Source organism: Dryobates pubescens, chromosome 9 (assembly GCF_014839835.1).
Source record: "Dryobates pubescens isolate bDryPub1 chromosome 9, bDryPub1.pri, whole genome shotgun sequence".
NCBI classification, from domain to species: domain Eukaryota; kingdom Metazoa; phylum Chordata; class Aves; order Piciformes; family Picidae; genus Dryobates; species Dryobates pubescens.
Window position 1 is genome coordinate 7,984,881 of NC_071620.1, and position 13,065 is coordinate 7,997,945.

Genomic DNA, 13,065 nt, shown 5'->3' on the forward strand with positions numbered 1-13,065 from the left:
GAAGTTGTGCATTCCTCATCCCTTGAGGTGTTCAAGACCAGGCTAGATGAGACTTTGAGCAACCTGATCTAGTGGGAGGCGTCCCTGCCCATGGCAGGAGGGTTAGAACTAGATGATCTTCAAGGTCTCTTCTAACTCAAGCCATACTATGATTCTACGATTCCCTGCGGTGCCAGAGCCCCGGGGGCCACGCAGCCTACCATGGCATCGCTCCTAGGGAGCCGGCGGGCGCAGCCCCCGCCACGGACACGCGGGGCGGCTTCCTCGCCCTGGGCCGCCGGTAGGAAATACTCCCCGCCCCACAGCACCAACCGTGCGCGGCTCTTCCGCGCCGGGCCCCTCCGGGCTGGCCGGCGGCGGGGCGGGGAGGAGGGAGGAGCCGCCGGCGGAGGAGTGGAGCGGGTTTCCTGGCGGGGGCAGCGTTGGCAGCGGGCGGGTGGCGCGGCGTGGGCAGGTTCGTGAGAACTTTGCCGAGTCCGCCTGGGACGGAGGCGCGCCCGTCGCTGTGTCCGTGAGAGGCCACTTACGGGCCCGCCGCCTGCACGATATGGCTGGCCGCCTCGGCCGCGGGATGTGCTGGGGCAAGCGGGGCCGGGGCGGCCGGGGCGGGGGCGCGCTGCTGGCCCTGGGGCTGCTGGCTGCCGTCGGCTTCCTCGCTTGGCGGCACGGCTCGCCGCCCCACCACGCCGCCCGCCGCGCCCCGCAGCCGCCGCCGTCCGCCGCCGCGGAGCTGCTGCGGAAGCCGGTGTACGCAAAGCCGGCCCTGGACCTGAGTGCGCTGGGCGAGATGGGCCGGGCGGTGCGGCTGGAGCTGAGCCCGGCCGAGAAGCGCCGCCAGGAGGAGAGCATCCGGCTGCACCAGATCAACATCTACCTGAGCGACCGCATCTCCCTGCACCGCCGCCTGCCCGAGCGCTGGAACCCGCTGTGAGTACCCGCCGCGACACCTGCCGCCGCGTCCGGCGCCGAGTGACCCCAGGGCAGGCGGGACGGGGGCGGAGGAGTCGTGCCCACCCCAGGTGCGGCTCACTAGAGCAGCCCTTCCAGGCAGAGCAGCGGCTAGGGGCAGCGGAATAACCGTGTCTCAGCAGCAGCTCGCTCAGAAACGTGGAGGCTTAAAAAAACTTTTTTTGCCTTCCCCGAACAAGCACTTTCAAATCGCAGCGGCTGCTTACGAAGTTAGCTGGAAGAGTGAGAGCCAGGCACAATCAGCGACAGTTCTAACAGCTGGAAGTAGCGTGTGGGTGGTGCGTGTGCAGCTCGAGAGAGGTGGTTTTCCTCTCATAGCCCTGGCAGCTTGGTTTAAGCCCTTGAGCGTGCTGCCACGGTTCTCCTGCTGCTCCCCTGGGTGGGTCACCCCAGGCATCCGTGTGCTTTCCCAGTCACACCCAGCTTGGCAAATACTGCACTTTCCAGACTTCAGCTTTGTTCGGACGTCTTAGGTTGCACAGTATAAGACAGAGTGTTTCATCATCAGACATACCAGAAGCATGCTGCTTTTTCACCATGTAGAAATGCTTATGGAAATGTATAATGTTATTCTCGACTGGGAGTTTTCAAGTTCCTAGATATTTAGTTGCCAGTACAGTTCACAGGCTGATGGTGTAAGCAATTGCTTAAAATAAGGATTAGGTACTGTTTGATGCACTGATTCTAGTTTGTGGGCAACAGTTCAGTGCAGTAATATAATCATATAATCAATTGATTAGGTTGGAAAAGACCTGTAAGATCATTGAGTCCAAATGTTAACCTAACAACACCAGCTCCAGCTCTAAACCAGTATCACTGAGTTGTGAAGTAGTGCTGCACAGCATGTCTGACTGTATGATCAGTCAGGCCCAATGCAGATATTCAGTTTGGCTTTGTGGTTCACCTGCATGTGATGCTGTTCTGTGAGTTCTGTCCAGCTGGTGAGAGGCAGGGGTTGAGTGGTTACAGGTATGTACCTTTAGCCAGAGAGGTCAGGGCAGAACTGTAGCTACTACTGATCTATTCTCTGCTTCACCTGAGCTTGGCTTCAGCCAGTTTATTTTGTTGCAACAAGTGTGGGTAGTACAGCAGCAGAGAGCTGTGAAAACCCTGGAGTTCTGCCTCTGCCATGCATTAGCTTCAAATCAATGTGTCCTGTCTGGTAGTTCACCCAACTGTAGTTATAAATGCTGAATCTAAAACGTGAATACTACAATAGAATAGAATAGACCAGGTTGGAAGAGACCTTCAAGATCATTGTGTCCAACCTATCAACTAATCCAACTCACCTAATCAACTAAACCATGCAACCAAGCATCCCATCAAGTCTCCTCCTGAACATCTCCAATGATGGTGACTCCACCACCTCCCTGGGCAGCCCATTCCAATGGGCAGTCACTCTCTCTGTGTAAAACTTCCTCCTAACCTCCAGCCTAAACCTCCCCTGGTGCAGCCTGACACTGTGTCTTCTTATTCTAGTGCTGGTTGCCTGGGAAAGAGACCAACCTCCGCCTGTCTACAACCTCCCTTCGGGTAGTTGTAGACAGCACTAAGGTAACCCCTGAGTCTCCTCTTCTCCAGGCTAAGCAACCCCAGCTCCCTCAGCCTCTCCTCATAGGGCTTGTGTTCCAAACCCCTCACCAGTTTTGTTGCCCTCCTCTGGACATGTTCCAGCAAGTCAACATCCTTCCCAAACTGAGTAGCCCAGAACTGGATGCAGTACTCAAGGTGTGGCCTAACCAGTGCAGTGTACAGGGGCAGTATGATTTCCCTGCTCCTGCTGGCCACACTGTTCCTGATGCAGGCCAGGATGCCATTGGCCCTCCTGTCTGCCTGGACACACTGCAGGCTCATGTTCAGCCTACTATCAACCAAATGTCTCTTTAAAAAATTGCTATGCAGGTGCAAGATCTTTTTGTCATAAATTTAAATGTGACAGTGGACTTGTTTTTCTTGCATATCTTTTATTCTCCCCTTAGAAGCAGTCTATGGACCATAAGATAAAATGGGCCATTTTAGTTGCATTTCTGCAGGAAGAACTTAAATAATTCAAATTAATTATCCTGAATTCCTGCCATTCCTTTTAGACAATATTGGAAGAAATGGAAGAGCACAGTTGTTGGAGCAGGGGACATGATAAATGGGAGGGGAGACACTTAAAAATTATGTAAATGGGCAGATGGATTTTACTACAATGACACATCCTTTTTCATTCGAGTATTTGGATGTTGAAATGACAAAACATATCCAAACCAAAAGGATTTCAAGGCATAAGTGACATAATCTTGGAGATAGTTGCCTACTGAGTTTGGGGCTGCATTGCACTGTTGTAGCATCTACTGGCAGACACCCTTTTCACAAAGTTAAATCTGAATTAGGGCAGGATTATCACACAGCAGCTATCCAACTCACACAGCAATGGCTAAAACTCCCCAACTTCTCCAAAGATATTTTTGCAATAAAGTTGTTAACTACCTGTATTACTGCAATAAAGTTATTAACTGCGTCTCTTAAGAAGGAAGACCATATAAAAGATCTAAGAAGAAAAAGAAGTCTTGAAGAAGGTATCCATGAGCCTGTAGAGATAGAAAATTACTTACATGTCAGTGTAAGTTTAGTCAATATAGGTTCAAAAGTTAAGCCTAGGAAAAATATGATATACTTTCTTCATTTTAAAGTTGGTAATGCTTGATCATTCCTGATCTTCAAGGAACATTTGGGTAAGGCTACAATGGTAGGAAATAAGTAGTAATGGTGGACTTCAATTAGACTTCATCTGTCCAGAAAAGTGACGCAAAGGCTAGATTTTTAGTTGTTTTTAGATGCTAGATGTTATCAATAAAACAGTTTTGGTACCTGAAGACTAAAAGGTGACGTGCACCATATTTTTAGTAGAGTCTCAGATGAGAACCAGAGAACCATGTGGTGAGGAAAAGAATTAGTAGCAGATAGGTAGGCATGAAGTGTTCAGAAAGAGTCAACTTGATTCTTTCAAGGATGATTGCCTCACAAACCTCTTGGAGTTCTTTGAACACCTGTCTCGGTTCGGAGAGGGAAAGAGACTCAGTTCTTTTGAATATTCCTCTGTTATGAAATTAGAGGCACACATGAGGCCAAAAATAGAAAATAGAGAGGAAGAGAGAGAGAAGAGGAAAGGAATTATATTACCTCACCCCCCAAGACAGTTTCAGTCTGTGGAGGAAAGGTGCTGCAGGAGATGTTGGGTCTGTAGAGGAAAGGTGCTGCAGCTTTGCCTGTAGAAGAGATGTCCTTAGGGCAGCCTCTTCAGCTCCATGAGTTGCATCAGGTGGAACTTAGGACACGGAGTGAGGATTCCTCTTGGTCTGCTGCTTCCAGGCTCCGTGGTGATGTCATTTTTTTTCCTCTCCTGGTATTCTCTCTGTATTTCTTCAGAGCAGCATTGCCCTGGGCTTTTTATTCTCTCCTGTTTTCCTTCTCAGTGGCATTGTCCTTATCCTGCGTCTTTCTTCTCCTGAGCCAGTAGTTGCTCAGGTCTTTTTATACAGTTCTTAGTCCTTAGGTATGTGTCCAAGTATTGTCCCCCAGGCAATCATCCTTAGATAAGTGTCCAGGTATTGTTCCCCAGAAAATCTTCCTGTGTATTCCTTTGTGTTTGGACAGGGGTCTGGAGGAAGGGGGCAGGGAGAGGCCTCCGCCTCCTCCTTCTCCATTTACCTGCCCACACACCCGATACACATCAGGGGCCAGGTGGTGAATCCATTGTCTCACCATCCTCCCTTTCTGGGGTACCTGATGAGTGGGGATGATCCTGTCTTATGCATGTTCCTGAAGGTATCGATGGCAGTGGCCCCCGGTCCATTGTCTGGGCCAGCAGCAAAGGTGATTTTATCTTTGTTGAGTCACATCAGGAGAGATAAGATTTAGTCTCTCACACCACCCTGTCAATCAAAGATAAAAGCAAGAAAGAAAGAAAAATAAAGAAAGAAGTTTTAAATAATTTTTACAATAGATAGAAGTTTCGATTGGCTAACGGCACAATTGTGTTTTACACCATCATTAGACATTATTGGACACTACATGTTGAATCAATTGTATAAGACAGGTAATTACACACAATGAAAGAATAACAATACTAAACCACATAACAAAATAGAGCAAAATTAAAACAGGTAATTACACAAGGTGAAAGCATCCCTGTTCCTCCTGGAAGCCAGGAGAACAAATCCATATCCCCCCACCCCATCAGTCCTTCAGTTGGAATTGAAGTGAGAGCTTCCTTCTAGATCTGAACGCATCTGCAGGGATATGGAAAGTACAATGCAGCAGTAGTTATTTGACGGTAATGCTGTGCAAAAGACGATGAAGGATAGTTTGAGATTACTGCATCAAATAAATGTGTTGTTTGACGATGAGTCCTTTACAGATGTTACTTTGTGCTAAAGGTTTCTTCAATTGTAGGTGTTCTCACAGACCACTCTAACATGTTTTTCTGAAAACTTGATCCTGTTTCTATTGAAACAGACCTGGAGAACTTGACAGTTTCTATCATTTCCTGTAGATGGTTCTTGCTTCCTTCAACTGTCTGCACTTGAGGTCAGCAACTGATATTATTGTGTTTCATCACAAAAACTTTTTAGTCTTATCGTTGCCTAGAATTATGTGTGTGTATATGTGTGTAGATAAATATACCTATATGCATATGTGCATATATATAAAAATAAATTAATCATCTATGTAAAGAAACTATTGGAGATGTTCTTTTGGTAAAATATTTTACATAAGAATGTAAGGAAGCCACTGAATGGTGGTACAGTTTGTAAAAGGCTAGAAATGAAGTCTATCATAGGGTCAGAGAAGGTGGAGTTTGAAAGGAACCTCTGGGGTGCCTAGTCAAGCCTCCTGCTTGAAGCAAGGCAACCTCAGTGTTTGTGTGTTGCTAAAGGCCCTTCTTGTCCTGTCGAATCTTGAAAGTTTCCAAGGACAGAGATTCAACAGCCTCTCTGGGTACCTCCTTCAAGGCTACATCACTGACACAATGAAATTTCTTCCCTCCACACCCTGCCCTTGTAATGTTGCCTAGGTGGCCCACATTGTCTTCCCAATATCTGTTCTCCATTTCTTGAGTTCATACACGTATGGGAAGCAGCAATTATAGAAGGTTTAACACGAGCAAGTCCAGACATTGACCTATTACAGGGCATCAGCCACAACGTGGCCCTCAAGTGCAGCAGGATGGGTTCTGGCCTGGGCATTTTGGCTGCAACTGCTCTGCCATCCCCTGTGCAGGATAAGGCAGCATCCCTTTGGGGCTTCACCTCACATACTCATTCGACAGACCTGCAGGATTAGGTAGGCAACCAACATGGTCTTTTAGACAGCCTTTTACAGTTTCTTAGTGTGTAAGAAATACATTTCCATTCTTTTTGCTTGGGTTCTTCTAGATTAAAAACTCTTCTCAAGCATTATTCCTGATTTTAGACATCCTACCTTCTTTTATTCCCTTCTGTTTTTCCCACAGTAGAAGTTCATTGCACGTTTATTTCAGGGATGCTTGCTGTAAGATCACATCACCCTTCTTTTGGCTGACTCTTCTTGCAAAAGGAACAAGGCAGGAATAGGCATTTTGTGCTGACTCAGTGTTTTGTGCGGTTTCTTTCATGGTAGAAGCCAGAATCAGCCCTCAGGCCTTGTTTCACTTGTGATTGCAAGCAAATGGATTTGTCAGTCTTTCCTTACTGGCAAATGATTTCAAGTAGCCACAAAATATTGAATGTGGCCTGCATAATAGTTAGCAGCTATAAACAAAATTGTAGAGATTTGTTCTTTAATTCCTGATATTTTTGTGTGGTTTGGAGATGTGTTTATGTATGGTTTTGTATGTATGTTTTTATACATATGTTTAAGTATCTATGTATAGATACATATATACACAAATACTTAAATTCCTCTGTCATTTTTGGTGTATTGTCTTTGAGCTCAGTGTAACGGTTTTGTGCTAAGAGTTTTCTGATGTTCAAAACATTTTCTCTCTGTTCCCAAAATTTAATGTAATTGTTTTACAATGTCGCTTCGTACCATGGTTTGTTTTGTTTACTGGGTTGTAAATACCAGCTTGTGAAGTCTGCTCATCTGATAGTATCTCCCTGGCAAATTCCAAGAATAATCAAGACTTAGGTTTTGGTCTCTCTTCTAATCCAAGAATAACAGCATCTGGTTTTGATTGGGCATGCTACTCCTGCCAGGAGTTTTAACCTGACCCTCTTCCAGGAAATGGCACACACAGCAGTCAGGTGTTTCCATTATGTCTGCCTGACTTCACCATGGAGGTCCTCCTTAGAATCATGGAATTATGGAATGGTCTGGGTTGGAAGGGACCTCCAAAAGTCATGTAGTCCAACCCCCTCTACACTCAGCAGGGACATCCTCAACTACATCAGGTTGCCCAGAACCCTGTCGAGCCTCACTTTGAATATCTCTAGGGATGGGGCCCCAGCCACCTCCCCAGGCAACCTATTCCAGTGTTCCACCACCCTCATGGTAAAGAACCTGTTCCTAATATCCCATCTAAATGTGCTCTTCTCTAATTTAAAGCCATTGCCCTTCATCCTATCACTTCAGGCCTTTGTAAACAGTCTCTCTCCATCCTTCTTGTAGGCTCCCTTCAGGTACTGGGAGGCCACTATTTGGCCTCCTCTTCTCCAGGCTGAACAATCCCAGCTCCCTCAGCTTGTCTTTGTAGCAGAGGTGCTCCAGCCCCCGATTGTTATTGTAGCTCTCCTCTGGACCCACTCCATCAGCTCTGTGTCCCTCCTATATTGGGGGCTCCAGACCTGGATACAGTAGTCCAGGTGAGGTCTCACCAGAGCAAAGTGGCAGAATCTCCTCTCTGGATGTGTTATCTAAAGGTAAATTAAGTGCAGAGACTTCTTTTGCAGTGTGCATAGGAAAAATGAACTCTTTTGAGAGCAAATCTGCAGCAGTTTGACCTTGCCTGTGCATCCTTTCCCTCTAACAAGCAGCTGATCATGTGCTGCGTGCCCAGGGCTCGCCTCAGCACAGGTATTGCCATGCTTTACATTTGCTCAGAGTCCAGTACACAACACTCTTCTACTCAGTAGGAAATCCTTTGCATAAAACACTTAGAGGTTTAGTAGTTTTGTAACAGCATGTTTGCTGATTTGGGGGTGAGGGGTTTTTTGTTTTGTTTCCTGAGCTTTTCTGGGATGAGCAATTGGTTGCTAGTAACTACATTAATTGCATTCCTAGTCATTACTTAATTGTTCATTAGTAGCATTGAGCAGGCTTTAGACCTGCAAAGCACTGAGTCGCTTTTGGGTTTTGTTTGTGTGGGAGGGATTTTTTGTTATTGTTGTTGTGGTGTTTGTTCTAAACAAGAAGGCTCATGTATTACAGCATTACAAAAGATAGTAATGCTTCCACAAGTGCTTTGATACTTGGGATATTTTACTATTTTTGTTTTCTATTTTCTGTGAAAACGTGGCAGTTGTCTCTGTCATTGTACTTTGGCATCGCAGTCGTCTGCAAATGCTCTCCAGAAGAGCTCAGATGATTATTTTTTGACTGATTTTTCTGTACAGCTTCTGGCAGAAATCCTTAGCTTCCTCTGGTGTCCAGATGAGTGCTTGGTTTTGTTTGATTTAATTTTTAACCTAAGTTCCCAGAACAGCGATAGTAATGGCAAATTATGATTTAATTTTTTTAATGATTTTTTTTTTTCCATTCAAACAGTGCTTTTACAGGGCTGCCCAGGGAGGTGGTGGAGTCACCGTCACTGCAGGTATCACAGTATCACTAAGGTTGGAAGAGACCTTGAGGATCATCGAGTCCAACCTGTCTCCACAGACCTCATGACTATACTGTGGCACTTGGTGCCATGTCCAATCCCCTCTTGAACACCTCCAGGGATGGTGACTCCACCACCTCCCTGGGCAGCACATTCCAATGACGAATGACTCCCTCAGTGAAGAACTTTCTCCTCACCTCGAGTCTAAAGCTCCCCTGGCGCAGCTTGAGACTGTGTCCCCTTGTTCTGGTGCTGGTTGCCTGGGAGGAGAGACCAACCCCTTCCTTGCTACAACCACCTTTCAGGTAGTTGTGGAGGGCAACGAGGTCCCCCCTGAGCCTTCTCTTCTCCAGGCTAAACAACCTCAGCTCCCTCAGCCTCTCCTCATAGGGCTTGTGCTCAAGGCCTCTCCCCAGCCTCGTTGCCCTTCTCTGGACACGTTCAAGTGTCTCGATGTCCTTCTTAAACTGAGGGGCCTGGAACTGGACACAGTACTCAAAGTGCGGCCTAACCAGTGCTGAGTACAGGGGCACAAAGACCTCCCTGCTCCTGCTGGCCACACTATTCCTAATACAGGCCAGGATGCCGTTGGCCCTCTTGGCCACCTGGGCACACTGCTGGCTCATGTTTAGGTGGCTGTCAATCAGCATCCCCAGGTCCCTTTCTGTTTGGGAGCTCTCCAGCCACTCTGACCCCAGCCTGTAGCTCTGCATGGGGTTGCCGTGGCCAAAGTGCAGCACCCGGCATTTGGACTTGTTAAATGCCATGCCATTGGACTCCGCCCATCTGTCCAGTCGGTCGAGGTCCCTCTGCAGAGCCTTTCCACCCTCTAACTGACCAACATCTGCTCCTAACTTGGTGTCATCTGCACCTAACTTGGTGTCATCTGCAAATTTGCTGATGACTGACTCAACCCCCTCATCCAGATCATCAATGAAGATGCTAAAGAGGTGTTTAGGAAGAGACTGGATGGGGCGCTTGGTGCCATGGTTTAGTTGATTAGATAGTGCTGGATGTTATGTTGGACTCGATGATCTCTTCCAGCCTGGTTTATTCTATTCTGTTCTATTCTAACTATACATGGTTCTCTGTAAGGACCAGGTGCATCCACACACTACTATTAGCAATGCTTACTGTAACTTCTTTCAGTCACTGTATTTTCAAAATATTTTTCTTGTCCTGCATCAAATTCCTCACACCAGTATGTTTCTGAATGGAGATGTAGAAAATTGCATGGCTCTGTGCAAATGTTAAGCCTGTATCTCACTGCCTTGGGAGAAAACTTCCCATCGCAGGTAACCATTTGATCAGTATGAAACCACCGTTTCAAGTGAGCAAAATAATTTCCCCCTCCATTGATTACATGCAGAAATACCTTCTCATCTGCACATCCAGACTCTGGGCTAGGTAAAAGCATCTATTGCCTTATTCTAGCAATTTGGAATTGGGAGGATCTATGGCTTTCTCAGATTTGTGGATTTATGGTAAAGATTCAGTCCACCCTCATAGACAGACTTTCCAGACAATTTTTTCTTAATGTATTTGTAATGTCTTAAACAAATTTGCTTTTAATAACAACAACAAGGAATTTCTTTACTATTTTATTCTATTTCAGAATTCCCAGCTTTCTTCCTCGCTTTTAACAATATTTTTATACTAGACAGTACAGCCTTTTAGTATCTGAAGTCTTAAGAGGGCATTTGGCAGTCTCTGTCTTGTTGAGACCTTACAGTCACTGGACAAGTCATTCTTTGAAACACAAAGTAATCTGGAAAATCATTTCACAGTCTAGCTGTGCTCTGTTTTCAGAGACTTGATCTTGTCACGGTGTTGTAGTGTACTGGAGGACCTCTCCTAAGGGGATTGGTTTCACCAGACACAATTTAGGCAGCCTTTACCTGGGCAGAGACTGGGTGGTGAGGAAGTGTGGGCCAGCATTGCTTCAACTCATTCTGCTTACGTGTTCTTGCCTTGCCCTGGATGATTTGACCATTCTGGGGGTTATCAGCCCCTTTCTGCTATCTGCTTTGCTAACTGGGCCACCTTCCATAAATACCAGCGCCTTTTCCTGTAATATCTGAACACATGTGTGGTGTATAGGTGTGCAGAAGAGGTGCAGCCATCCCATGCTCTGATAAGACTTCTTTTATTATTAATATCACTGATGATTCAGGGTAGTTTTATGTGAGAAAATTAATTAGCATGAAAAATTGGGTGGTGCTTTGGAGGAGATAAGAATAATTTGATTTATCATAACCTTTAATTCCACTGGAAATGCTGCATTTCTGCATCCCAGGGTTTGATGTCATAGGGCTGCATTGCCTTTGGCTCACATACTGCATTTTATCCATAGGCTGCTCTGCCACAAGGAAGGGTGAGGAGCAGCTGTTCAAATGCATGTTCAGCCTGGAGTAGGTAGCATGGCCTTGGTAGCTGTGCAAGGCGGCTCAGATACCAGTGCCACGACCTGTGTTGCGATGCTGAGCATGGGATACTCATGGATGGACCTGCTGAACCCCAAAGCTGCTGCTGGGAGCAGGAAGGAAGGGAGAAGGAAAAAAAGAGGAAAGAAGACAACCCCAGCAGAGCTGTGGCCTCTGCCATGGAAGGGTGGGAGGAGGATGAGATATTTTCTCATGGGCAAAAGTACCTGGTAGACCCCTGAGGCCGCACTGTGGCCTCTGCAGTTTATAAGGTGGGAATGGAGAAGGTGAAACTAGACTGAGATGCACATTGCTGCTGCCATTTGTCTCAATCAGCTGTATTTACTTACAGTCCAAAAATGACATTTCTGAGCCATTTCACTAAAAAGGCACCTTCTGTTTAATTCAGCATGTTAACTCTGTTCAAATTAGGAAGAGAAAAGCTGGCTGTGCTGTGACTTGACATGCCCATGGCCCACTGTAACAAGCCCAGCAAGCCTGGTACCTAGCCCACCACATGAAACCCAGCTTGAAGTAGGACCCTAACAGTGTTTGCTAGGTGGCACTATGACAGTACGTTTATGGCAATGTCATGTACTGTAGTCACATAAATCACGTTACAATCGATGTAGCAGTGACGTGCTGTTGGAAACTTCTTGAGGGTAGCTGCACTGTCTTGAACTTGCCTGCATTATTGGTCATGTGCGTTGAAACCTTTAGAAACAAACCTTACGTAGTGTGTCTTTAGAAAGCATTAAATAATAATAATAATAGTAAACAACAACCAGGTTGGAAGAGACCTTCAACCCCTCAACCAATCCAACCCACCTAAACAACTAAACCATGGCACCAAGCACCCCATCAAGTCTCCTCCTGAACACCTCCAATGATGGTGACTCCACCACCTCCCCGGGCATGAACAGATTGTATTCTTAAGAGATCTTTGAAAACGCACAGAACATTTCATGCTTTTTTTTTTCTTTCTAAAAATACAGATGACTGCAAGTATAGAAACTCAAAATTGCAGAATAAAAATGTATTTTCCCTTGCTGTGTTGTTGTTGCAGTCGTGGTGAAAGTCTTACATAAAAGTACGTTAGCAACCACTCCTAATTAACTCGTGGCAGCATGCCCAGTGTGCGCACATTCATGCTCTCTCTCCCTGTGTATAGATACGCATCTCTAAGAGAAACAGCTCCTTACAATGAGATAAATGGAGTAATTACATTAATTGACACAAATGTTCTCCCAAATAGCCTGTTTAATTTTGTTTAGGCATTTCCTGACTGATGTCTCCTTAGTTTCTAATAAATAACCTATTGTAAAACCTGCTAACAGAAGACTTTGTAGTGTAGTAGATATCAAGATTAAATTATTAAGCTTGTCAGCTGTATTGTCTTGGTTAGACCACGACTTGCAAAGGTAGTAAGTAAACTCAGAAATCTGCAGAAGTGTGGATGTAGGATGATACACCTTCACATGCTTTGCTTCAGTTTGCATTTTGTCTGGTTTGATGTTTGTTTGAGTAGATGCTGTAGTGAAAGAGCCAGGAAAGGTGGCGCATAGCAAAGGTGGCTTTGAGTTTCTGTTCGGGTATGTACCAGCATTATTCTCTCTCTCTCTTCCTATCTAGAGATTTAAAGAGTTGTGGATGAACACAGTTAGAATTTAAAAATGTAATTATTATTTTTTTAAAGTATAAATTGATAAAGATATCTTTATCTTTTGATACATACATAGAATACATACATAGAATAAACCAGGTTGGAAGAGACCTTCAAGATCATCGCGTCCAACCCATCAACCAATCCAACACCACCTAAACAACTAACCCACGGCACCAAGCACCCCATCAAGTCTTCTCCTGAACACCTCCAATGATGGTGAC

At 45.7% G+C, this 13,065-nt stretch overlaps 1 protein-coding gene across 1 annotated transcript in view; it reads left to right on the forward strand.

Annotated features, from left to right (window-relative positions):
• The first annotated feature begins 454 nt into the window (after nucleotides 1-454).
• The window catches only part of GALNT12 (polypeptide N-acetylgalactosaminyltransferase 12), a 61,808-nt gene continuing 49,197 nt past the window's right edge, over nucleotides 455-13,065 (forward strand). The window contains exon 1 of the mRNA XM_009906728.2: nucleotides 455-927. Coding sequence (XP_009905030.2) covers nucleotides 548-927 — 380 coding nt within the window. The 5' untranslated portion in view covers nucleotides 455-547. The remainder of the gene's footprint in view (nucleotides 928-13,065) is intronic.